The sequence below is a fragment of the Mustela lutreola genome, chromosome 8, assembly GCF_030435805.1.
Source record: "Mustela lutreola isolate mMusLut2 chromosome 8, mMusLut2.pri, whole genome shotgun sequence".
Lineage (NCBI taxonomy): Eukaryota > Metazoa > Chordata > Mammalia > Carnivora > Mustelidae > Mustela > Mustela lutreola.
Genome location: NC_081297.1, coordinates 5,917,398 through 5,940,773, shown reverse-complemented (window position 1 = coordinate 5,940,773; position 23,376 = coordinate 5,917,398). Strand labels below are relative to the sequence as shown.

The window sequence follows — 23,376 nt, the reverse complement described above, 5'->3', positions numbered from 1 at the left end:
AGCATTCCGGGCAGACACCACCTCTCCCCGGCTCTGAAACCGGTTCCTCGTCCTGGAACAAAACCGGTTCGAGCACGTGCTCCTCGTTCCTCTCCCCCCGTGCCTGCAACCACCCCCCTGCTTTCTGGTTTCGTGGATTTACTTCTTCTGGAGACTTCGTACTAACAGGATCACACAGGACGCGGCCTTCTGTGTACGGCATCTTTCACTTGCCATAAAGCCCCGGAGCACGAACCAGTCCTTTCCTTTTCCGGCTGAGTGTCTCACTGGACGTGCAGACCGGGCTTTGTTTATGTGTTCACCTCCTGAGGGACATCGGGGCGGTTTCGCCTCAGGCCACCGTGAGTAACGCTGCCAGCAGCAGTGGTGAGCCCATGTCCAGTACAGTCCCCGCTTGCAGTGCAGGCGACGTGGCCAGGAGTGGACTTGCTGGGTCAGAGGGTGATTCCGGGTAACTCTGGGAGGAGCTCTCGAGCTGTCTTCCACGGTGCCCGCACCATCTCACCATCTCACGTTCCTGCCAGGGATGGACGAGGCCTCCAAGGTCTCCAGCCCTCACGAACACCTGTTGTTACTGTTAACTACGATAGCCCTCTAGGGGGTGAGAGGTGGTGATTCGGTGGTTCTGCCCTGCATTCCCTCCTGACCAAGGACTCAGAATGTCTCTCCACTTCTGTCTTTTTTTTTTTTTTTTTAAAGATTTATTTATTTGACAGAGAGAAATCACAAGTAGACAGAGAGGCAGCCAGAGAGCGAGAGAGAGGGAAGCAGGCTCCCCGCTGAGCAGAGAGCCCGATGCGGGACTCGATCCCAGGACCCTGAGACCATGACCTGAGCCGAAGGCAGCGGCTTAATCCACTGAGCCACCCAGGCGCCCCTCCACTTCTGTCTTCACAGGAGTGTCCATTCAAGTTCCTTGCCCACTTCTTACCTGGTTGTCTTTTCATCACTGAGTTGTAAACATCCTTCACATATCCTGGATGAATTCATCTGCTTTTTTTCCCCTAAGGAGTTTATTTTTACATCTTAAGTAATCCCTGCATCCAGTGTGGGGCTTGGACTCACAACCCTGAAATCAAGAGTCCCACACCGTACCGACCAAGCCGGCCAGGCGCCCCAAGTCCAAGGGCTCTATCATTGCTGTTGACACACTGCTGTCCCGTACCTGTCTGTCCCCAGTGGGGGGCTCTTTAAGGGCAGCCCCTGTGCCTTCAAAAACAAAACCAAAGCACCTAGAGGCCCCGAGCCTGGAACGGGGCCCGGCCCAGCGGAGCGATCAGGGCGGGCCAAACCGTGTGTGGAATGAGCCCGTCGTGAGGTGGTCCCAGGAGAAAACCATGACTTGTCCCTACAGGTCACGCGATTCTCTTTCATGTGCACCGAGCCTTGGCGCTCTGGGCTCCCGGCTGCCGTGGGCAAGGGCCCGGCGTACGGCACGTGGGGAAGAGCCATGGCGGCGGGCATAGGTTTTCCCTGATCAGCAGCCCTTCCCTCTCCTCAGCCAACAGAAGAAGCCCTCCTTCCCGTGGGAGCCGACTCCACGTGCTTCCTCTGGGACTGTGGCCCACCCAAGGGCGGTCACAGGCCAGGCCTCACCCCCACCGGATCGGTGTAATGGTGAGCCTGGGACCAGAGAGCCAGGAAACCACAGAAGAAGCTCTTTCCACGGGGTGGCTGGCCCGGTCATGGAGTGTGGTGGCCATGAAGCCTGTCCAGTGTCAGGAGAGAAGGACAGACTCCCCCGCCCCCAACCCCCCCCACACACACCAGTGACCTTCTCTTAGCCTCTAGATCAGCCATGCTGAAAGCCCACGTTTAGACTTTTAACTTGTGTGACCCCAAACATTCTCTTCCTCAAGAGTCCCGTCTCGGCTTCCCTTGCTGGTTCTGTGTCCACCTTTCTCCAGGGGTCGGACCTGCAACCGCTGTCCCCTCCACCTGCCATCCGCACGCAGCAGCCACTCCAGATTTCCGGAACCGATGACGTCCCCGCTAACCGACCCTATGGCTTCAACACATCGCTGGCTCCCACGGCAGCCCAACCTCCGGCAGCCCCTGTCCATAAGGCTGTCATGCTCAGTAATGGGATCTGAAGTCCAGCTCTTCTCTGGGATGGGGGCTTAGGGACCCCCAGGTAACTGATAAAACATTGTCCCTGGGGCGTGTCCCCGAGGTTTCTGGAAGAGATGAGCGTTGGACTCAGTGGCCCTCCCCGGGGCATCATCTCGCCCGCTGAGGGCCTGAAAAGAACAAAAAGGCAGAGGAAGGGTGAGTCCGCTCTGTGCCTGGGCTGGGACATCCCTGTCCTCTTGCCCTCAGACGCCGGGGCTCCTGGCTCTTGGGACTCAGACTCAGACTCAGACTGGGTGACACCAGCCGGCCACCAGCAGATCGTGGGGCTTCTCGGCCACCGTAACCGCACCAACCCCTTCCTATAATAAATCTCTCCTCTGTATCTCTGTGTATCCTGTTGGGTCTGTTCTGAGGAGAATTCTGACACACAGAATCTGCTTCCTTCTCGCATTTGGTTCTCCCGCAATCCGCCAGTTTCCTGTCCTGCAGTGGGCCCGGCCCGTTTCTCCGCACTCCCTCTGGGGAGCAATGATCAGTGTCCTCTGAACTGCTGGACGACCCCTGAGCTGACTCTCCTTCCTGGCGGTCTCCTGGGGTCGCCCGCTCTCTGCCTGGCGGAGGTCCCTGCTGTCATGGCCGATCTTCCTCCGTGGAGGGCTGTCATCCATCCTGCCACCTCCCACCGTGATCGCTCAGCGCCCGGGTGCGGGCCTGGGGGCGGGTGAGAGGGAGGCTCCAGAGCAAATGTCCTGAGGTGCGAAGCACTTCAGAGCAGCCCTCCCCCTTTTAGATCACCAGTCCACGGATTCTTACACTGTTTCAGTCTGACCCCGCAAAGGGGGCATGTCCCCCGGCTTCAGTCTCGGGGAGAGTGCGTGCCCAGCTGAAGCCTGTTGCCTCTGTTTGCTAGAAGGGCTGATCGCTCTCAGAAGGCCCTCGCCCGGCCTGGGTGCTACCAGTCCACGTCCAGGCTAAGCGAAAGAAGGATGAGAGGGGTAGCCGGCTAGTGGATAGAGCCTGCAGGGTCCTCTTGGACACTTTTCCTTTTTTTTTTATTTTTATTTTTTAGGATTTTATTTATTTGGTGGGGGGGAGACAGCACAAGCAGGGGGAGTAGCAGAGGGAGAGGGAGCAGCAGACTCACTGCTGAGCAGGGAGCCTGACATGGGGCTTCATCCCAGGACCCTGGGATCATGACCTGAGCTGAAGGCAGACCCTTCACCCACCGAGCCCTTTTCCTTTTATCTGACGGCTTCAGCACAAAACCCCAGGAAGTAACCTCATGTCCCTCCCTCTCTCTGCAGCCTCATGTCCGGGCCTCTGCACTTCGGTGGTTAAAGGCACCTCATCGCTCACCTGGCCCCACACGGCTCCCGGCTGAGCAGCACCTAAAAGACTTGCAACACCTTTGGGTCATGACTTCGAACTAGCCAGGCGGGGAAGCCGACTGACCGCCTGGGCCAGGTCCGGATCCATCAGGTGCAGTTCTCGGAGGGATTGGGGGCAGCGGGAGGGGTGGGGCCGGGGGCACGCAGAGGCCGTGAGGGATCTACGCTCAGCAGAGCTTTGGACTTCTGACCCCGCCGCTGTGGGATGTGGGGACGGCATGAGAACGAGCTGGGCATCTCTACCTACTATTTCAGGGCTCAGGGCTTCTTGATTTGTTTTGTTCCCTTAATGTTACGTTTTTCAGAGTAGCCTCAAGGCCCGCTGTCCTGGTGGGTTAGCTGTGTTCTGAACGGCTAGAATGGTTGGAGAGCGTATCTGGCTGGGGATCAGCAGATCCGGCTAGCTCACCCGGACGCACATCACACCCAGCCTGGCCTGCAAGGAATTCATCTCAGTGAAGAACAAAAGGTCAGCACCGGCAGGCAGCAAGAGGGCTCACGGGCCCCGGGGCCCGGCTCTCCACAGCTAATTTACTGCGTCCTGGGCTGGCGATGGGGAGGGGTCTGCTGGCAGCAAGCGAGGGTCCCCCAGAGCCAGCACTCATCAGTGCCCCTGCCCAGCGGCCCTCCCTGCCCCTCCTGCCGTGGGGCTGTGCTCTTTGCCTGCCCCCCACACACGGTGCCGGTGGGCACCGCCGCTGTTTTCTAAAGGCGGCTTCCTCCTTCGTCTGGAGCCGGGGGCTTGACCCACGCCAGGCCAGTCAGAGCCCCTTCCTACACCAGTGCTCGGCGGGCAGAGACAGGATGCAGCCTGGTTTCTCTCTGCACGAGGCCACTAGGAGGCCGGTGTGGAGCAGGTCTCGGTGGAGCCCCCGATCCAGTGCGTTCCGGGGACTCTGGGCTGCTGCTCCGTGAATGGTTCGGTTATACAAGCCGGTAAGTTCCCTGCCCCTGTGGGGATGGCCACGGGGCGCGGCACGCAGGGGCGCCTCGGGGAGTCTCCGGGTGGCAACAGCTGCCGAAGGCTGGGGAGGGAAGCCGTGTGGGGCGAAGGGGAAGCTGCACCACCACGAGGCCACGAGGACAGACTTGGGAATCTCCCCGGGGTGCGGGAGTGCCAGGGCGGGCCTTCTGAGTCAGGGGGCAGGAGGGCGGGTCTCCGTCCCCCCCGGAGGACCCATCCCTGGATGTGGGCCTGGGAAGGGCATGGCCCTGGGCAAGGTGGCCCTCCAGTCCCCCGGGGGCCGCCAGGGGCACTCCTAGAATTTTGGGTGGTGATTTATTCACCTGTGAACGGGAACCGGGTGGCGCCTCGGAGCATCCATATGCCATATGGATGTCTGTCCATATCCGGATGTCCCCTTTTCCCTAAACGGCTTCGAATCCCATTTTGGTTACAAAAGGAGTCCTGACCCTGTGGGGGGAAGGTTGTTCCTTCCGGTGAGAGGAGTCAGTCCAGCTTTCACGGAAGAGCATCGGGTGCTCACAAGGACAGGAAGCACCCCCACGAGCGAGGAGAGAAACGCTGAGTTGTGGGAAGGGGCAGAGGCAGCCTGAGCTCACGTGATTCCAGCCTGGCTTGAACGAGGAGGCTGTCCTGCAGAGCCCGGAACGCGGTCACAGCCTGTTTCAGACCCTGTGGCCCAACCTTCTCCTTTTAAGACACGAAGAAAACCAAGACCCAGAACGAGTAGGGTTTGTGACATCTAGGACAGCGCCGTGAATCGGTTTCCTAGGGCTGCCTTAACAAGGGACCCCAAACTAGACACGTGTTCTCTCGCAATTTGGAGGCCAGAGTCCGAAATCAAGGTGTCAGAGCCACCTCGGGGCTTCCAAAGGCTCAGGGGAGAAACTGTCCCTCCAGCCTTCCAGGGAAGCTGCCCATTCCAGCTTCCAGGGACTCCCGCATTCACAGGCGTGGGGCTGTGACCCTCCTGTCTCTGCCTCCCTGGTCACATGGCCTCTCCCTCAGCTTTCCTCCCATAAGGACCCTCCATCCTAAATCAGGATGATCACATCTCAAAAATCCATAATCATACCTACAAAGACCTTTTTGCAAATAAGTTCACGTTCACAGGTTCCGGGGACATGGGGCTTTTGTGCGGGCACCATTTAACCCCTTGCATGTTCCTTGAGGGGAAATCCTGTGTCCTGCCACGAATCAGTACTTTGCCAAAGAGGTACAGCTTACTCCTTATTTGGTGCATGCACGAGTGTCCCCAAACTGCTTTCCGCCTTCTGTCTTCATAAAGTTTTCGAATATTGAAATATGACCTAACAAATAATAATAATGAAGCTGAATTACAGGATGTCTTGGAACTATTCGAGATGTAGATTTATATGTACAGAAATGAAACAACTTGTAGAATCTATTGTTTTGTTTATTTTTAATTTTTTTATATGAGAGAGAGAGGGAGAAACAGCATGAGCAGGGGGCAGGGAGAGGGAGAAGCAGGCTTCCCACCGAGCAAGGAGCCCAAGGCAGGACTCGATCCCAGGACCCTGAGATCCTGACCTGACCTGACACTCTACCGACTGAGCCACCCAGTCGCCCCTAGAACGTGTTGTTGAGTGCAGAGAGGAAGGAACAGAAAAAGTGCGTTGCCATCTGTGTTACCGAATGTGTGTGCACATGTGCACGTGTGCACGGACAGTTTCTGGAATGAGCATAAGAAATTTAACAGAGAGACTGGAGGTCTGTGCATGGAGCTCGTGTATTTTCCACGTTGTACCCTTAAATATCACTTGACTACTTTGTCCCAGCTACGTGTGTCACTTTAAAATCAGACATTAAGTAATAGAGATAGATGATCTTGGCTCTTTTTTCATGTTGGCTTTTTAAGGGCAAAATGTGCAGCGCCTGTTTGCTGACAGCGTAGAAATGTCAGGCTCAGAGGTCATGAGTCCCCATCACAGCATCTCCGTCCTGCCGACCGGGCAAAGCCACGGTCACTTAAGGTGACCTTCGTGGATCTCGTGACGGGAGGGAGGGCCCTGCACACTCTAGTCCTTCCCAAGGAGGAGCCAGGGCCAGGTGACCCCAACACCAGAGGGAAGTGCTGGACCAAGAGGCCAACCTTCAGGCTGTTCCCCAGAAGGAACTTCGGAGCCAGACGTCCCCACGGACCCGCATCCCGCATCCCAGGGCACTGTCACTCTGCACGTGGCCCCCATGCACCGGGGGTGGAAACGACTGTGTCACGCCGCCTCTCCCGGCCCTGGTTTGGCGAAGTGTCAAGGTGGCACACGAGAAGAAAGATCTGAGAGAGGGAGAAGGTAGGCCCGAGAAATCGAGGAGCAGGAGAAGAGGGGGCGTGGGAAATACCTGACGGTAGAGAGCAGAGGAGGTTCAGAGCAAAGTAGGCCGCCAGCAGGCCTGTCCCGAGGCCCTCACCACGGCTCCCGCCCAGGGGCTGCTGCTTCAGAGCTGGGGAGGAAGAGAGAGTCCTAGGAAAACAGGAGTGCTGTCCAGTTCTCGCCCTGAGGACCAGGCGGCTCCTGCGGGAAGCACACGGGGGTGAGCCAGGCTCACTGTCAGCTATCAGCTTTGTGGCTCTGAAGGCAGAGGGCTGGAGCTGGAAGAAATTCTCTGGGTTTACATCTTTTTTTAAGATTTTATTTCTTGATTTGAAAAAGAGAGAGAGCACAGGCAGCGGGAGGGACAGAGGGAGAGAGAGAAGCAGACTCCCCACTGAGCAGGGAGCCTGACGTGGGGCTCGATCCCAGGACCCTGGGATCATGATCTGAGCTGAAGGCAGAGGCTTCACCAACTGAGCCCCCCAGGAGCCCCTCTGGGTCTTCATTTAAATCTTCACAGCATAAAGCAAGGCTTAAGTAAAACACACAATTTTGGCTGGATTCCACGGAAGAGAAATTTAATTCCCTGAGAGATGACGGTTAAGGGTACAAGCTGTGTAAAGTTCCTCAGCCAGAGAGTCCCTCACCCATAAAATCCATACAACGGGGCGATGAAGGCCTCTGAGGTGTTTTCCAGTCCATCCTAGAATCCGGCAGCTCTAGAGGCTGTGAAGACGGGTGGAGGGGAACCGGCACCAGCGAGTCTCTCGACGAGAGGCTCAGGAGACCCACCACCTTCTGACAAAGGAAAATCCAAACGGGAACATGAGCATCCGTTCCCCTGAACGGAGGGTGGCAAGAACCGATTGGCTCCAGCCTCGCTCTGATGCAGACAGGTTGCTTCCACTTCCACAGAAGAGGAGGGTCCCCTTGTTCCCAGATGCTCCCCTGAGTAGCCAGGTGTGTGCCTGTGGCCTTAAGGAGCCCGAGGTGTCTGTGAGGCGGGCCCAGAGCGCCCGAGGCACCTCAGGCGCTTTGTCCCTGGGTTCTCACCTCCGACCATGGGGCGTCCTTTTATTCTCTCAAAGTGAAAATGCTCCGTGTTGTTTTCTTAAAATGAGATTCTATCCCAGAACATTTCTTTAAAACTTTTAGCTGCTTTTTTGTTTGTTTGTTTGTTGAAGTAATTACTATACCCACCATGGGGCTCGAACTCACCACCCTGAAATCAAAGATCACATGCTGTACTGACGGAGCCAGCCAGGAGCCCCCTTTTGGTTGTTTTTCTTTAAATGTACCCTGTTTTTTTCATTTAAAAAAAAATATTTTAAAAATCTTTTAATCTGTTAAAAGAGCATGGGGGGGGGGCAGAGGGCAAGAGAAGGAATCTGTAGCCGACTCTGCTGCGTGCAGAGCCCAATGCGGGGCTCAATCTCACGACCCCGAGACCATGACCTGAGCTGAAACCAAGAGTCACGCCCTCAACCAACTGAGCCACCCAGGCGCCCCTAAAACATACTTTGTTTTTAAGAACAATTTTAGGTTCACAGCAAAATCGAGTGAAGGTACAGAGATTTCCCTATGCCCCCTGCTTCCCACACTGTCCGAATCCCACAGCGGAAGCCCGTCTGCTTGGGGATGGCGCGCTTTTTCTTCCCAGGCTCATCTGACTCCACTGTCCACAGTCAACCCCCCGCCTTTCACTGGGGGCGCGGGGGCGGTGGCAGCATGGGATCCAGGAACCCACTGCTCCTTTGTAGGCACCTTCAACCGGTGCCCTCGTCCTCACCGCACTTCCCCGCCTGGGCTCCGAGGCACCTGCCCCCTTAACTCCTGTGGTCTTCTCTGGAACCTTCTAGCTGGAGTGAGCTTGCTTCTCAACGCCTTGCCTCTATGACAGCTCAGCTTTCTCTGGGCTATTAGGTCATGGACTTGACGGTGTGCTGTCTTCCAGCAGCTGACTCCCTTTCCGCTCTCTCTGAACGCAAAGCTTCAGACCCTTTTTCTTCCTTTTGTGCCATTTCAGCAGACCCTGGGGCGGGAACAGTGCTCAGTCTGCACCATGCTGTCTCGAGTTCTGTCCTAGATTGTGGTCCCCCAGCCCCTACTCTCTGACGAATGCCGTGGCTGCTACCCGCACACTCCGGCACTCACACGAGTGTGCTTGAACAGCGTGTGACATTGTAAAAGTTTATACTAGTGGACGGGTTGGAAATCTCCTCTTGTCTCAACTAGTTTCAGCCTCCTCCCCTTCATTACCTTGAGGCTGATTCCTTCTGATCGCTGCTGGAGCTTACCTCCCACTCTTGGCTCCCCTGTATTAGAATTTGATGAACATTTTAGCGCTGCTTTTTATATCCCAGAAAACGTTTTTTCCGTGCGTCCCCAGGAATAGAGCTGAGACGTAGGGTTTGGCAGATTCCTCTCCATAATGACTGTGGCAGTGGAAACGTCTCAGAGACCTTGCCCCGTCTCCACTGTGACTCTCCCAAAGGAGGTCATAATGGGGAAAATTTCCCAAACTTACATGACAGATTGAAGAGAATCTGGAGGGAGATTTTGACAGACCACACAGAAACTGCAAGAGCAGCACGCAGTGTTGGGAACTGGGCAGAGAGGAAACACGGCAAACCTAGTTAATTTTTAATTAACCTAGTTAATTAAAACTTAATTTAATTTAACCTAGTTAATTTTTAACTAATTTTAAGTCCTTCTATATAACTTTCATGAACAGTGAATTCTTACTTGCCAGCTAACATAAGAACTTATTTTTCTGTTATCTGAGAAAAGACAAGATGTTCCTCCTAATGCTTTGTTATTTATTTCTGGTAGGAGTCAAGACTAACCTTGGAATTCTTTTTTTTTTTTTTTTTTTGAGAGTCGTGGGCAACTGAGTTTCAGTGGTCAAAACCGACTGTTCTATTAACATATGGGCATGGGGGCACGAATAGCAACACTAACAATTCTGACAGGCAGATAACGCCACACTGAAATAAAGAAGACAACTGATTTAAAAACTTTAAAATGAAAAATAATAATTAGATAGGGGGCGCCTGGGTGGCTCAGTCAGTTAAGTTAGCTAGGGTCACAATCTCAAGGTGATGGGATCGAGCCCCATGTGGGGCTCCGGTTCAGCAGGGGGTCTCCTTAAAGATTCAGTCCTTCTGCCCTTCCTCCCCTTCTCTCTCTAAAAATAAATAAAAAGCGACGCCTGGGTGGCTCAGTGGGTCGGGCCTCTGCCTTTGGCTCAGGTCATGATCCCAGGGTCCTGGGATCGAGCCCCACATCGGGCTCTCTGCTCAGGGGGGAGCCTGCTTCCTCCTCTCTCGCTGCCTGCCTCTCTGCCTACTTGTGATCTCTCTCTCTCTCTCTCTCTCTGTGTTAAATAAATAAATAAAATCTTAAAAAAAAATAGTGATTAGATATCAAAGGTAAAAAGGCTTTGAAATGAAAAAGGGTAACCCAAAGTGGGTTAGCTATCACAACCATTAAATCACTCTGGAGGTAAAATGCGCAAACAGGACTCAATGTGCTTAGCTCACCACGGCCTAGCCCAATTCCTGGCACAGGGGAAACACAGTAAATAATTGCTTAAGAGATAAATGAAACAAGCCAGTTATTTTTATTTCAAAAGCCTTATAGTGGGAGATATGAAGCTAAAAATTTAAAGGTATGTGGATACCACAAACCTCTCCCTGAGGAAGTGTCCCCCCAAACCACACATAAATCGAGTCAGTAGAGTCAGGCTAGAGCGCCTCACTTCTAGGGTGAAGGAAATGTCACAGACACCTACCAGAGGATCTGTCCATGCCTCTTTTCCGGGATCCGGCCACCACCCCCGTGGATGTGGACTCGTGGTAACCATATTTCCACCACGCACTCTATGCCCCGCTGCTTGAGTTAATTGGATCAAGTTAGACACAAGACCCCAAGCTCGCCCAACCCGACTCTCTGCCTGGAAATCTGACGTTGGTTATGGAAACCTGGGGAGTCCAGGCCAGGGGGTCTCACCTCATCCCAGCCACTGGGATGCTGGTGCTGTCTGGAGACGTTTCGGTTGTCACAGCTGGGGCCAGGGGAGGGTGGGTGTTGGCTTCTCGTGGGAGGAGGTCCGGGGATGCTGCTACACACCCCACAGTGCCCGGGACGGGCCCCCCACGGAGGAGTGCTCTGGCCTGAAGTGTTGGTGTGAGGCTGAGGAACCCTATCGAGAGCGTCTGGACAGACGGGGTGTAGCTCAGTTGAACGGGGCTGCCGGCCGTCCCCTGCCCTCCACGTCTAAGGAAAGCAGTGTCAGGTTGTAGAGAGAAAACAAAGAGGAAGCCATACAGAGAGGAGCTGGGCTAAGAGACATTTTTCCAATTCCTGACTCCAATTCCTTCCAGAAACCTGACTACACTTATGCTTCCTTTATCCTTCTCATAAATCCCCCTTTATACTTGAGATAGCCCGACATGGGTTTGGTTACTTGAAAGAAAAGTAACTTAAACTAATACAAGAAACATTCCAGTCAAATGATTTTCAAGTGACCTAAGACACATTAAGGCTTGGGCAGTTTAGTCTAGGAACAAATAAACCGTCATTTCAGTCAACTGTACTGCTTTCCCTTGACAGCCACACTCTTTTCCCACCACTTCCCGACAGTTAGAGGTTAGAGTATGCTCAAGGTTTCTGAGGGGAAGGGACCCAGAACATGCTTGCCCTACACTTACGACGCTTTTGGAAATTGGGACATCTGACTCATCGTTTGGCCACCACATCTGAAACCCCACCCAGTTCTACTAACTCGTCATTATATTAAAAGCACTCCATAGATCTGTTACTAATTGCACTTGCAAGTGGTTTATATTTTGCATATGATTTTGTATTTGTAGGTACCTCATCAGTCTCGCCACTGATTTCATTTCTCTACATACAGAAATTCAATAAAAGTTGTAATGTAGGGTAAGCCACTGACATGGTCTTTGATACTCGGTTTCTTCCCGGAACTTATACTTTTCTTTACCCAACTCTTAGGAATATTGAGTTCATTCCTCATCCTTACATAGAATTTCTTGATCGTTTAGGAGTTGCAGAGCCCTTTGAGAATCTCAGGGTGGGTCCTCTCTTTGGAAAAATATACACATGCATTGTTTTCCATACAAATCTGAAAGTTCACAGACCATTTAGAGGCCATCATAATTATCCCTAAGGTTATGAGCCCTTGCATTAAATATTTATTGAGTGCCTTGTATGACCTAGGTGGTAAAGAAAAAAGGATGAAAATGTAGAGGCACCTGGGTGGCTCAGTGGGTTAAGCCGCTGCCTTTGGCTCAGGTCATGATCTCAGGGTCCTGGGATCGAGCCCCGCATCAGGCTCTCTGCTCGGCAGGGAGCCTGCTTCCTCCTCTCTCTCTCTGCCTGCCTCTCTGCCTACTTGGGATCTCTGTCTGTGTGTCAAATAAATAAATAAAATCTTAAAAAAAAAAAAGGATGAATATGTAGAGTTCTACCCTTGAGAGGAACACAACTCCATAGGGCTAGCAAACAGTAAGTGCCCAGTTACAACCCAGGTGCCATGTGCTAAGAGAAGGGTCGTAGAGAGCACACACTAACCCAGAATAGAGGAATTTAATCTGGGGGGGGGGGGGGAGTAAGGATAGATTTGTGGAAGAAGTGACATCTGCACTGAGAATTCTTACAAGCAGAAGAAAGCAGGGTCCATAGAAGGATAGGGGAAGAATGCTCCAGACTGAGGGAAAGGGTGTCTAGAAGGAAAAGAGCATGGCAAGTTTGTGGAACAGAAAATGTTTGGAGCAGCTCTGCTCCTCATCTGTCTGTCCATCCTCAGCTCCATCCCTGCTTTTTATGGATCACAGGGGCTGAGTCAGCAAACCACCCCTTCCACAGCCCTCTGCCAACTGGCTTCTGGTGAGTTCTGCCAATGGAAAGTGCTCGGGGAAGACAGGAGGCAGGAGAAGCCACAGTCCCCTGCTGTTGGTTATATCAGGAGCAGCCAGGAAGGGGACTCCAGGATTCCAGCGGCCACAGAGGCAGTCACGGCTCTAGACCAGCCTGATGGGGATCGGGACGGCCAGGTGGCACCATTTTCCCTCTTGCTCCAGAGTTTCAGGCAGTTCCTAACCTCTGGGGAAACTTCTCTGTTTCGCCTCTCCAGCCCTGTCAAGCTTTGAAACCAGTTCCCTATATTATAGTGCCTCTACTTAAAATACCTACAGTGGCTTGCATTCTTCTGGCTGGACACGGACTAATGCGGCGAGGAATGGGAAACTGGCGAGGCGTGGAGGAGGGCTGTGCTGAGGGTAATATCCACTGGGTAACTGAGGGCCAAATCACTGAAGCTCATCTTCGGAAATAATCTGTGTTTGGACTTGATCCGAAGAGCAGTGGAGGCCTAGGAAAGATTTTGAAGATGTGCTCAGCTTGGTCACTTTTGATTTTGGAAAAGATCACTTAGACTAGAATACAGAGAACAAGTTTGAAGGCCGAAGGCCAATTAAGAAAGCTTTTGCACTCATGTAGGAGAGAACTTGATGGTGGTCTATTCTACTGTAGACGAGGTGAGGTTGGAGATTCTGGAGGGATAGGCAGGATTTTTATGAGGTGGAATGGCCAGAGTGTAATGGGGTATTGTGGCAAGCTGAAGATGACTACACATTCATTGGCAAGTCTTTGCACTGATAGGTGGGCTTTATGGCACTTCCTTTTGAATCTGGGCGTGCTCTGTAACTGCTCTGACAAGTAGAATATGATAGAAGAGACCCTGTGCCAGCCTGTGGGCCCACGCCTTAAGAGCTCAGCAGCTTTCATTTCTTGTTTCTTGGAACTTATGCTCTTGGAACACATCTACCATATTTTGAGAAGCACAAGCCAAGTGGAGAGGATACACCCACACAGCTGCTCTTGTTGACAGCCCCAGCCAAGCTCCCAGCTGTCAGCCATGGAGTGCACCATGTTGAATGTCCAGTCTAGTCTGGTCTACAGGCTTCCTGCCCAACCGTTGACTACAACTGCATTGTAGACACAGGCAATTCCCACACAGCGGAGCCCATTCAACCCGCCGAACCATTAGAGATAATAATACATGGTTAAGTCACTACATTTTGGGGTGGTTGGTTATACAGCAAAGGAAAATAGGAATAGATGTGGAAGGAGAGAAAGAAGACAGAATCAAGGATGATACCTAGAATTCTGCTTTGGACCCAGGGTGGAGCTGTCTCTACTCAGGTGGAGACTGTGAGCAGACGAGCACTTTGTGGGGGTGGGCGGGGGGCGGAGTGTGTTGGGTGGGTGGGTAAATGAATCTATCATAAACTAGGAAATACTTATTTTGGCGATTTATTTTTTTCCTAGATATTTTAATATGTTTTATCTTCAGCATTAGATTTCCAGATGTTAGAGATTTGTATTTGATAGATTCCTATCTTTAAGACCCCCTAAATCTTAGCATCTTCTGCAGTAAGAAAAACTGCCTTCTCAAAAGTATCAAGAGGAACTGGTATCTGTTTCATCACATGTCATCCTTGTTGGTCTAGGGATCAACTTCCAGGTCATTTATTCATTCATCAAATATTTACTCATCACGTGTCAGGCTTTCAGCATTGTTCCAGAGCCATAATTCTGCACAAGACAGATACTGTCCCTGCCCTCATGGACTTTACATTCTGGTTGGCAGGCAGACAAAAAACAAGAATGTACCTGCCAATTTGATAAAAATCAATGAAAGAAATGAGCAGGGGGTGATCAGAGAATCAAAGTTGAGGGGAACCTACTTTAGATAACGTGGTCAGGGAAGACTTTCTTTTCTTTTTCTTTCTCTCTCTCTCTTTTAAGATTTTATTTATTTGAGAGACAGAGTGAGCAAGAGAGAGAGCACATGCACAAGGACAGGGGCAGAGGGAGAGGGAGAAACAGTCTCCCCACTGGGGAGCATGATGCAGGGCTCGATCCTAGGACCCTGGGATCATGACCAGAGCTGAGGGAAGACACTTAACGGACAGAGCCAGCCACCCAGGCGCCCCAAGGGGAGATTTTCACATGGAAACTTAAGGAAGTGGAAAGAGCCAGCTGTGAGAAGAGGTATAGGAGGGGAAGTGAGGGTTAGTAGCTATGGGACGCACCAGGGTGCAGAGGCCCTTGGGTGGTTAAAAGCTTGACCAGATTCTAGGAACTGAAAGACTAGTGTGTTTGGGGTGCAGTGAGCCAGAAGTATACAAGATGAAGTGGGAGAGAGACACAAAGGTTAGGGCCAGCTATACCTTTAGGCCATAGTAAGGAGTTTGAATTTCATTCTAAATGCAAAAGATAGGCAGAAGCATGACCATGATCTGATTCACATTTTAGGAAGATAACGGCCAGCAGAGACAGAAGGGTTGACACCGGGTAAGAAACTATTGCAGTGGTTCCGGACAGAAGGACAGCCAGGACTAAGATTCATTCTGATATTCTTTTCCTTGGACTGTCTCCCTCCATAAAGTGTGGGTGCGGGCTCAGTGCAAACAGATCAGCGACGATTCCCGAGCACCTGCGTATACATAACACTCACCCGGGCCTCTTGCTTTGTAAGACGATTTGAAATATCTTTCAGAGGGATGGTATTTTCCATCCTTTCCACCAATCACCCACTTCCCCCGAACCTCAGGTTTCACTCAGTTTGGAACTGAGGCCTCTTCTGCACAGAACCAATGAGTGGCTTTCAAGCCACTTTACCATAAACAGTATTTGTGTTGTCTGCCACATTCCTCGGCAACTTGAATAGATGATGAGGCTCCTAGAGCAGGTATAGAATTTTGGATTAAACCAGTTGGTTGTTTTCTTTTTTTGGTCCTTCCAAAGGGCCATGGGACTTGTAAGGCCAACAAAACTAAATTTCAGTGTAAGGGATCAGATTGAGGAGACTCATTAGCCTTCAACTCAGATCCCTTATCCAATGCCTTGAAGTTGCTCATTAACTCCATCTGAATATTGATAAAATAAATACCCTTCACTTTAAACATGGTAACAACTCAGCAGATATGCTTAAAAGCCTCAACATTCAGAGGTTGAAAAAAAAAATTCAGAGGTTGATGGCAATACATGAAAAATGCTCTTGGTTGTTATTGCCAGTTTTTAATTTAATTTTTTAAAATTTTTATTATTATTATTTTTTAAGTAGGCTCCACACCCAATGTGGGACTTAAACTCATGACCCTGAGATCAAGAGTCAAATGTTCTACCCAGCCAGCCAGGCGCCTGGAATGTGTATGTGTGTGTGTGTGTGTGTGTGTGTGTGTGTGTATTTTTTTTTTTTTTTAAAGTATTCTCAGTGACCAAGGTGTGGCTCAAACTCATAAGCCCTAGATCAAGAGTCACATGGCCTACTGACTGAGCCAGCTAGGTTCATTATTGTTAGTTTAAAAAAAAGAGGGGTCAATATTTCAAATCAGTTCAAAAATATAGGTAACATCGTGAAAGTAGCCCTAGAGATCCCTTTCCCCTTCAACTACTTGAGGGCTAGTGAAGACAGCTTGAACCAGGAAGTGGACCTCAGCAGACACAACTTGATCTTGTACTTTGTAGCCTGCAGAACCGTGAGAGGTAAGTTTCTGTTGTTTACAGGTTTGTGCGTGTATATATATGTGCACGTCCTTGGGAGACCGACCTTCTTGAAGCATCATGTTTAGCCAACAGAAAAAGCAGTCACACCCACTGGTACGTTAGGGTTCAGTAGACAACTTGGCACTTGATTTTTGTCTACCCAGAAATTCATTTGGTCACTGATGTATACAATCCCAGTTAAGGCATGTAAATGTAACCCCCACCCCCACCCCACCCCCAGGTCCAGAGTCCGATAGAACACACCTTCTTAAACTCTTTCTGGGGTGAAGAAACATGGTACCACACTGTTACATTATTTCCGGCATCCGAGTGATTTAAATATGCAGGAAGTTCTGGCTACGGAGATTCACTTCGAATAGTCCTTCTCTAGCTGTTTCAGGGTCACTCCAGAAGGAATCGCCAACTCTGGTCTGAGCGCGGCGCACCTTACAGGCTGCAGACCCGGCTGCCCGGGGCTCTGCCGGGACCCCTTGCCCAGACCGCCTCTACAGGGTCCCCGGTCTTTGGCTGAGAACACAAGCCTCTCCTTACATCCATCTCTTTACGCAGAGTGGAGATTCCAGTAGGAATCCTAAAAAGGCTGGGGGGTGGGTGGGAGCGGGCCGGAGCCGGGGCGACCGAAGGCGCGCACCGCTGCTCCCACCTGCGGCCTAACCGCACGCCTGCGGCCAGCCACGACGTCTCGAGCCGCCGAGCTGCGGCCCTCGGGAGGCGCAGACCTGCTTCCACATCAGATCAGCCTTCCCTTCCGTTTGCGCGAAGGGGTAGTTTTTTACAAGTTTTTTTTTTTTTTTCTCCTTCTTATTAAATTCATTCGGGCCGCACAGGGGGCGAGGCGGCAAGCACGACCGCTCGGACCCAGGGCGGGAAATACGGTGGAGCCTGCGACCTCCGGCCGGGCCCGCGGGCGGCGGGGCTCCCCGCGCTCCGAAAAAGGAGGCCGGATGGGAGGGAACACAAAGCCAGCCGCCAGCGACAGGGGCGGGCGCGGTCGGACGCCGGCCCCGGCCTGCTCGGCGCTCGGGCCGCAGCCGGAGTCGGGCCACGAGACGAGCCCCGCGGCTGCGACGCGCGCAGTGCGGGGCCCGAGGCGGCCGCCCGCGTCCCCAGCGCACCCCGCGCCGGCGGCTCGGGCGCACGTGGCCGCCTCGGGCTCAAAGTCCAAGGGCGGCGGGAGGTCCCGGGGCCCCGGGCGCGCCTCGGTCCCCCACCACGGCGGGAGGGACGAAGCCGGCCGCCGTGCTCCGGCCAGCCGCGCGCTTCCACCCCAAGGAAGGCCCTCAGGGGCCCGCGCCCGGCCGCCTCCTCCGCCCCCAACCACGGTGGCAGCGAGCCGGGCGGGCAACCGGAACCGGAACCGCCGGCGGGACGGCCCGCCCTCCTCTCGCGAGAGGCGGCAGAGGACGCAGGTTGGTCGGGCGACGGGGGCGCAGCCAATGAGCGGGCGGGAAGGCTGTGACAGACGGCGCCGTCTCTAAGCCCCGCCCCGGCTGCGGAGGCCCGGGTCGCCGCCCGCCTGTCCCTGCCCTCCGCGTCTTCCCTCCCCTCCCCGCCCCGCTCTTCTCTTCCCGTCTGAGGCGGCGGCCGGCCTCCCTCCTCTGCAGCTCGTTCCGGCTCCAGCCCTGGCTCCGCGTTCCCGTCGGGCCCCGACACCGGCCTGAGCGCTTCCCCCGTGGCTCCAGGGCGGCCGCCTCGCCGCCGGCCCCGCGAGTCCCCGCGCTTGTGCTCTCCCTGGGCCTCGGTCCTCGCCGCCCCCCGCCATGAATGAGGAGTACGACGTGATCGTGCTGGGCACCGGCCTTACGGTGAGTCCCCTCCCCCCGCCGCGCGCCGCGGGAGGCCTGGGCCGCCGCGCGGGGCCGCTCCGTGCCGGCCGGCGTCCGTGCGCGCGGGCGGGTGTCGTCGTGGGGCGGGGGGCGCGACCCGGGGCGCCGGGGGCCTGCGGCGGAGCGGGGCCGGCCGCGCGGGCGGCGGCTGGGGGCCCCGGCTCGGCCCCGGACGTGCCAGGACAGACCCGGGGCCGGCGAGCCCGGTCCGGGGGGCGGCCTGCCGCCGGCGACGGGGAAGCAGAAGTGGGTGCGGAGCGAGGGCGGCCGCCCGCTGGGCGTGGGGGGCCCGTCCGCCGCCGCTGCGGCTGCACGGCCTCTCCCGGTGGGAAACGGAAAAGCACCCGGCGGGGTGGGGGCGGCGCGACCGCTCGCAGCTGCGCTTCCTCCTGCGGCCCCGGCCGCGGCGCGTGGGGCTCGGCCTGCAGAGCGGGGCGCGGGGTTTTCTGACAAGTGCTTGGAGAATCCGCGTCCTGGAACTGCTGCAGGCCAGTGAACTTAGAGAAAATGAGCTTTTTACGCGCCCCCCCCCCCGCAACCCCGACTTCAGAGGAGGAGCTTGCACATTCCTCGGAACGCGCCCATCCACTTCCTGAGCATCTGGAGGGAATTGGGGATGAGTGTCCTCGGAGCCTGTCCTTCCGCGGCCTTCTCCGCGGGCCGTTGCCACCCTCTGCTCCCTGCGTCCATCGCCCCCCCCCCCCGGGGGGGGGGGCTTTCCCCTGAGAACTGGACCGCTGCTGGGTCGCTGGAGGCCGGGTTCCCTCCTACGGACCAGTCCGAAGCCGGCCTGTGCCTGGCTAGGAAGTAGTACCGAACGCATGAGGTCACTCACCTAGAAAACTAGTCGTTTTGCATGCAAGGGATTTGGTCGAATTTCTTTTTTAGGTGCTGAGTTGGCAAACGGTTGGGTGCCTAAATGAACCGGCCTGCCAGCTGCGGGGCTGGTTTCCCTCAGTGAGTGTTCTTAATTAAGGTGTGTGATTGGGGTTCTGAGCTTCGCAGTCTGTGCAGGGTCGCGCCCGTTGAAACGGGCCCGGTTGCTGCCAGGGTGTTGGAAGAGTCAGTTCTGTGTTTTCTATGGTTCTTGTTGGTCTTTCAGATTTGCTCTTGCTTAGGTCAGTTGGACGTGGACAAAGGAGCGCAAATCTGTCCTGCAGGTTTCTACAGGGCTGGTACAGAAGCATCGCTTTGTGTCGAACATCAGCATGCTCTTGCTCTGTAACAACCAAGTGAAGAAAATGCACTTTATTTAAGTATTCATTTGGGTTAATTGTGACCTTTTTGATGAGCAGTAGGCACATAACTGGAAATCAGACCAGTTTCTGCTCTCACTTTGCAGCTGTGATAACTTTAATCCCTATGAGCCTTCTCATAAAGCTGTTCTTTGGGAATTCTGTCCATGCAGAGCATTCACAGTCTTCCCATCATTGATAGGAGTAGTGATGGCAGGAGGATTGGGTAGTGCTGAATGTGTACCCTCATTTCTCGTGACGCAGACTGCTTACCGTTAAGATCAGCAAGGTTAAAAACCTTCAAATCAGAATCTACTATTTCAAGTGAATATACTACTTCATTTTCTTAATGTTTGACTTACAAATACCTAGTGCCAGAGAGTCAAGAACCTAAAAACAGGCACACTCTACCAGTTATGGGTGCAAACTGTTAGGCGATGGCTGTGTGTCAGGTACTTGTAGTGCTATTAACTTGTTACTTTTAAAGAAGTGTACTGTCAGAGTTACTCTGTTGCCTAAAGTGGACACTGTTCTGTATCAGTTGTTTCTTCTAAAATGAAGGTCGAGGTGATCCACAAATGTTACTTGTAATTTTAATAAATAAAACATAAAACGTGTAACCTGGAACAAAATCATTCTGTATCCGGGAGAAATGGAATATTCTGTATAATTGAATTTTCTAAGGAATTGAGGATTATCACTTTAAAGAACCACCAGTTTCTGGGGGGAAAAAAAAAAACAACCCTTTCCTATTGACATCACAACTTCTTTACCAAACTAAGTAACATAATTTGCTTGATTAGTAAGACTTCACTTCAGGAGGAGTAGGTATTGTGTTGATGCTGTAACAGTGAAACTGCTGAGATACCTGGTAAATACTCTCAGCCTGTGCCCTTTGTGAGTTACTTCTTCCATCTGCTCATTTCCTCCTCCTCTTGCTGTTAGGCTGGTGATTTTACTTTTCTTTGATTTCAGCTTGAACAGACAACATCTGACCACCTAATACACTGCTTCTAATTGACTTTGGGATTGGCAATAAATTCTTCAATCTTCTTAAAAGTAGTGTTAAAAAAAAGGGTAACTATTTCCACAGCTTATTTGTGGCTAGCAGGTATTTGTGTTGTTTTGTTCTACATAGTAATTCTGGTCTGGAATTACAAATAGAAACATGTACTTTAGTGAGAGTTAACCGGTATTCCCAGTATTAAGATGTTTGGAAATTATTTTACATCCCAGACATAAAATTTTACCCTTTTTCTTTATTAAAACTTTGGATTTTAAAGGGTTTTTAATATCTGATTTAAAAATCCTAAATTGCCTCTCAGATTTGCTCTTTGAAAATCCTGGCCATTGCTATGCTAGAGTTTTGTAGGTGAAGGACTTTCTATCCACCGCAGTAGTGATCATAGGGCCAATATGTACAAATGTCTTATTTTTGGAAGGTATAAATGTCTTGTTGGCAGTCTGTATTTTAAATCAATTTCAAGCATCCTGGCCCCTTAGGATAGAAGTAAAATCAGACACATTTTAGCATCTAGAAGTAGTAGTGAGATAGTTGGTTTGAAAAACCACTAACTAAATGTGTTTGCTCACATCCATGAAAATTAGCAATCCCCCTTATACCTGATTAAAGGCTCTTCCTGGACTACTGGCTTACCCAGTTTGAGTTCTTTAAACTGTGACTGTTGTGATCAGTTGTGGGCATTACATCTGCATGAAGGATGGAGCTCGTGAGTACCTCGTGAGGAGGTACTAGGTGCTGTCGTAGGGCTGCCCGCACGAGAATTCAGACAGGGCAAGCAGGGAACCCTTCACAAAGAAGGTATGTAAGCTGGATTTTAAAAATATTGGTAAGCTTTGAGCAGGAGGCACGATTTTCTGGGCAGAGTGAGCAGGGTGGATTGGTATTGAGAACAGGATGTACATAATGGGGAGTTTTTGCCTGAAACAGAAGGGGTGAAGAGGCAGATTGGGAAATTGGGTTGGAGAGAGGCTTTCACTAATGTTGAATGTATTAGGCTGAGAAATGTTAACTTTATCTTTCAGGCAGTGGGAAAGGATTTTGAGCAGGAAAGATAGAATTAGAGCCAATTTCAAGAAAAATGATCTTTTGACAGCATTTAATCACATGCATTCAAGGGACAGATACTTAAAGGAACATTCTGCTGAAAACAATTATTTTTACTGTGTTGTTGCTGACATATAAAACAGATTAACTGATTTAAAAATGTTTTAGTTAATGTATTTTCCCCATAGTTCTAGGTAAGTAGCTTTCAAAAGTCATTTTTCTTTAGTATTAGTGTTCAGGTACCTTGTTTTGTTTATCACATTTTTGTGGGCATTTATTTACTGTTTGAGTTTTTTGTTGTTGTTGTCATTTATATTTTGTTTTTCCTTGTAACTTTGAAATTCAGTTGGATTTAGAGTTCCGGTGGGTGCTTAGTTTGGTCACTTGGAGGCTCTATCGGAACACTGTACTCAGGCTCTGTTCTCTTCAGTTTCTGCTCTCTAAGGAATCTCTAAGACCAGGGGTCTCGTACCACTGACCTGGGAAGTACTGTGTAGGTTGATCACGGTTTACACACATAAAGGAACACCGTGCACGCCCCTTCGGGACATTAGAGGTATTTTGCCTTAATGTGTTTAGGTGCTTTCCAAGTAAGTTACGCTGATTATTGCAACTCTGGTGATCCGTGCAGGGTGCTAAAGGGAAGGGACCTTCACACCACTGATAGGGCCCTTCCCTCACTCCCACATGTGTATCCTTGCTAGGACTTGGCTGCCACTGACCTTTAAACTATTTGATCTGGTTACCTCTTTTTATGTAGGAGAACATGAAATGCCAGGTGAGTGGCAGATGCCATTATCATAAAGAAGTTGTATTCTGAAGATGGTTTTATCAGTTACTCTGGGTATGAGTTTGTGTTCTCTCCTCCTCAGGTCATTTGTGGGTGAGTTTGAATTAAATGTGGAGTACTCTAATCTGGTAGATGTAAAACTAATATGTTGGTTAATATTCACTAATAAATAGATTTTTTTCTGGTCAAAGTTATCAGTATTATTGATATATATGATGGGTGGACAGGGTTTTCTAGTGCAAAAAAAGGAAATTCATTTAGAGTATTTTTTCTGGCTTTAATGTGCTTTGCTTGTTATTCTTTATTCATCAGATAGGTAGCAGTACTGGATTTTAATTTCGAGTTAATTTTGTAAGATATTAAAATTTAAGAATCATTAATATGTACCCGATGCCCAGATATGATTGACAGATTTTATCAGCAAATTAGTTCATCCCATGCTTTAAAGCAAAATGTAAAGTATTACACTGTGCTACTATGTATTTTATTCTTTTGGCAATGGAAAAGCAATCTTTTATAGATGGGCTTAGGAGAAGCCATGAACCTGCAGATTTAACTAGCTTTTCTCAACATTTGTTCCAAACCGTGCCTCTAAAGGTGGTTTTGTTAGCAGCTCTTTGGACTTCAGTGAATCTTTAAATTACTGAGCCTTTCACTTTAGGCCTCCATCTTTATTACTTGCTTTAGAGCTGTGGTCCATTGAGTGGATCATGCTTATTTGCAGGGAAGCGTGGAAAGTTATATATAGAAGATACGCAACACTCAGAGTTGCTTGCTGTGATTTTGCTTCCAAAAGTTAAACTCTGGAGTCTGCCTTTGTTGGCTGGACCCAGGACTGTTTCATCTTTCTCTCTTTATGTCCTAATTTGTTTTTTATGAAGGCAGATTTTTTTTTTTTACCTGTGCATAATATGTTGAACCATATATGTTGGTGCTTCTTTGGATTTTTTTTTTTGACAAGTGAATTGCTTTTGAAAAGATTAGGGTTGGTTTTTGTAATTATAAAATGCCTTCAGTTCTCTTTATCAAGACACTGTTAAGAAAGTGGACAGGCAAGTAAGCCACGGAATGGAAGAAGTTTGCAGTGCACAGAACCAGTAAG

At 51.2% G+C, this 23,376-nt stretch overlaps 1 protein-coding gene and 1 long non-coding RNA gene across 8 annotated transcripts in view; both read left to right on the top strand.

The window, feature by feature from the left end:
• Positions 1 to 3,360: 3,360 nt before the first annotated feature.
• On the top strand, positions 3,361 to 13,031 carry LOC131838063 (uncharacterized). Of its 6 annotated transcripts, none has more exons than XR_009356454.1 (4): positions 3,362 to 3,552; positions 3,767 to 6,419; positions 6,557 to 6,737; positions 12,617 to 13,031. It is a non-coding gene; the product is annotated as an uncharacterized LOC131838063 (long non-coding RNA). The 6 variants fall into 6 exon arrangements; XR_009356453.1 differs by lacking the exon at positions 12,617 to 13,031 and adding an exon at positions 11,633 to 12,228; XR_009356455.1 differs by lacking the exon at positions 12,617 to 13,031 and having other exon boundaries at positions 3,767 to 4,397; positions 4,865 to 6,419; positions 6,557 to 8,100.
• A 4,714-nt stretch (positions 13,032 to 17,745) lies between these two features.
• Positions 17,746 to 23,376, top strand: part of GDI2 (GDP dissociation inhibitor 2) — a 28,945-nt gene continuing 23,314 nt past the window's right edge. The window contains exons 1-2 of one of the 2 annotated variants that reach the window (XM_059183723.1): positions 17,746 to 17,764; positions 17,960 to 18,160. In XM_059183723.1, coding sequence (XP_059039706.1) covers positions 18,116 to 18,160 — 45 coding nt within the window. In that variant the 5' untranslated portion in view covers positions 17,746 to 17,764; positions 17,960 to 18,115. Of the gene's footprint in view, positions 17,765 to 17,864; positions 18,161 to 23,376 lie in introns of those variants that run through there. The other variant, XM_059183722.1, reaches the window with a different exon arrangement.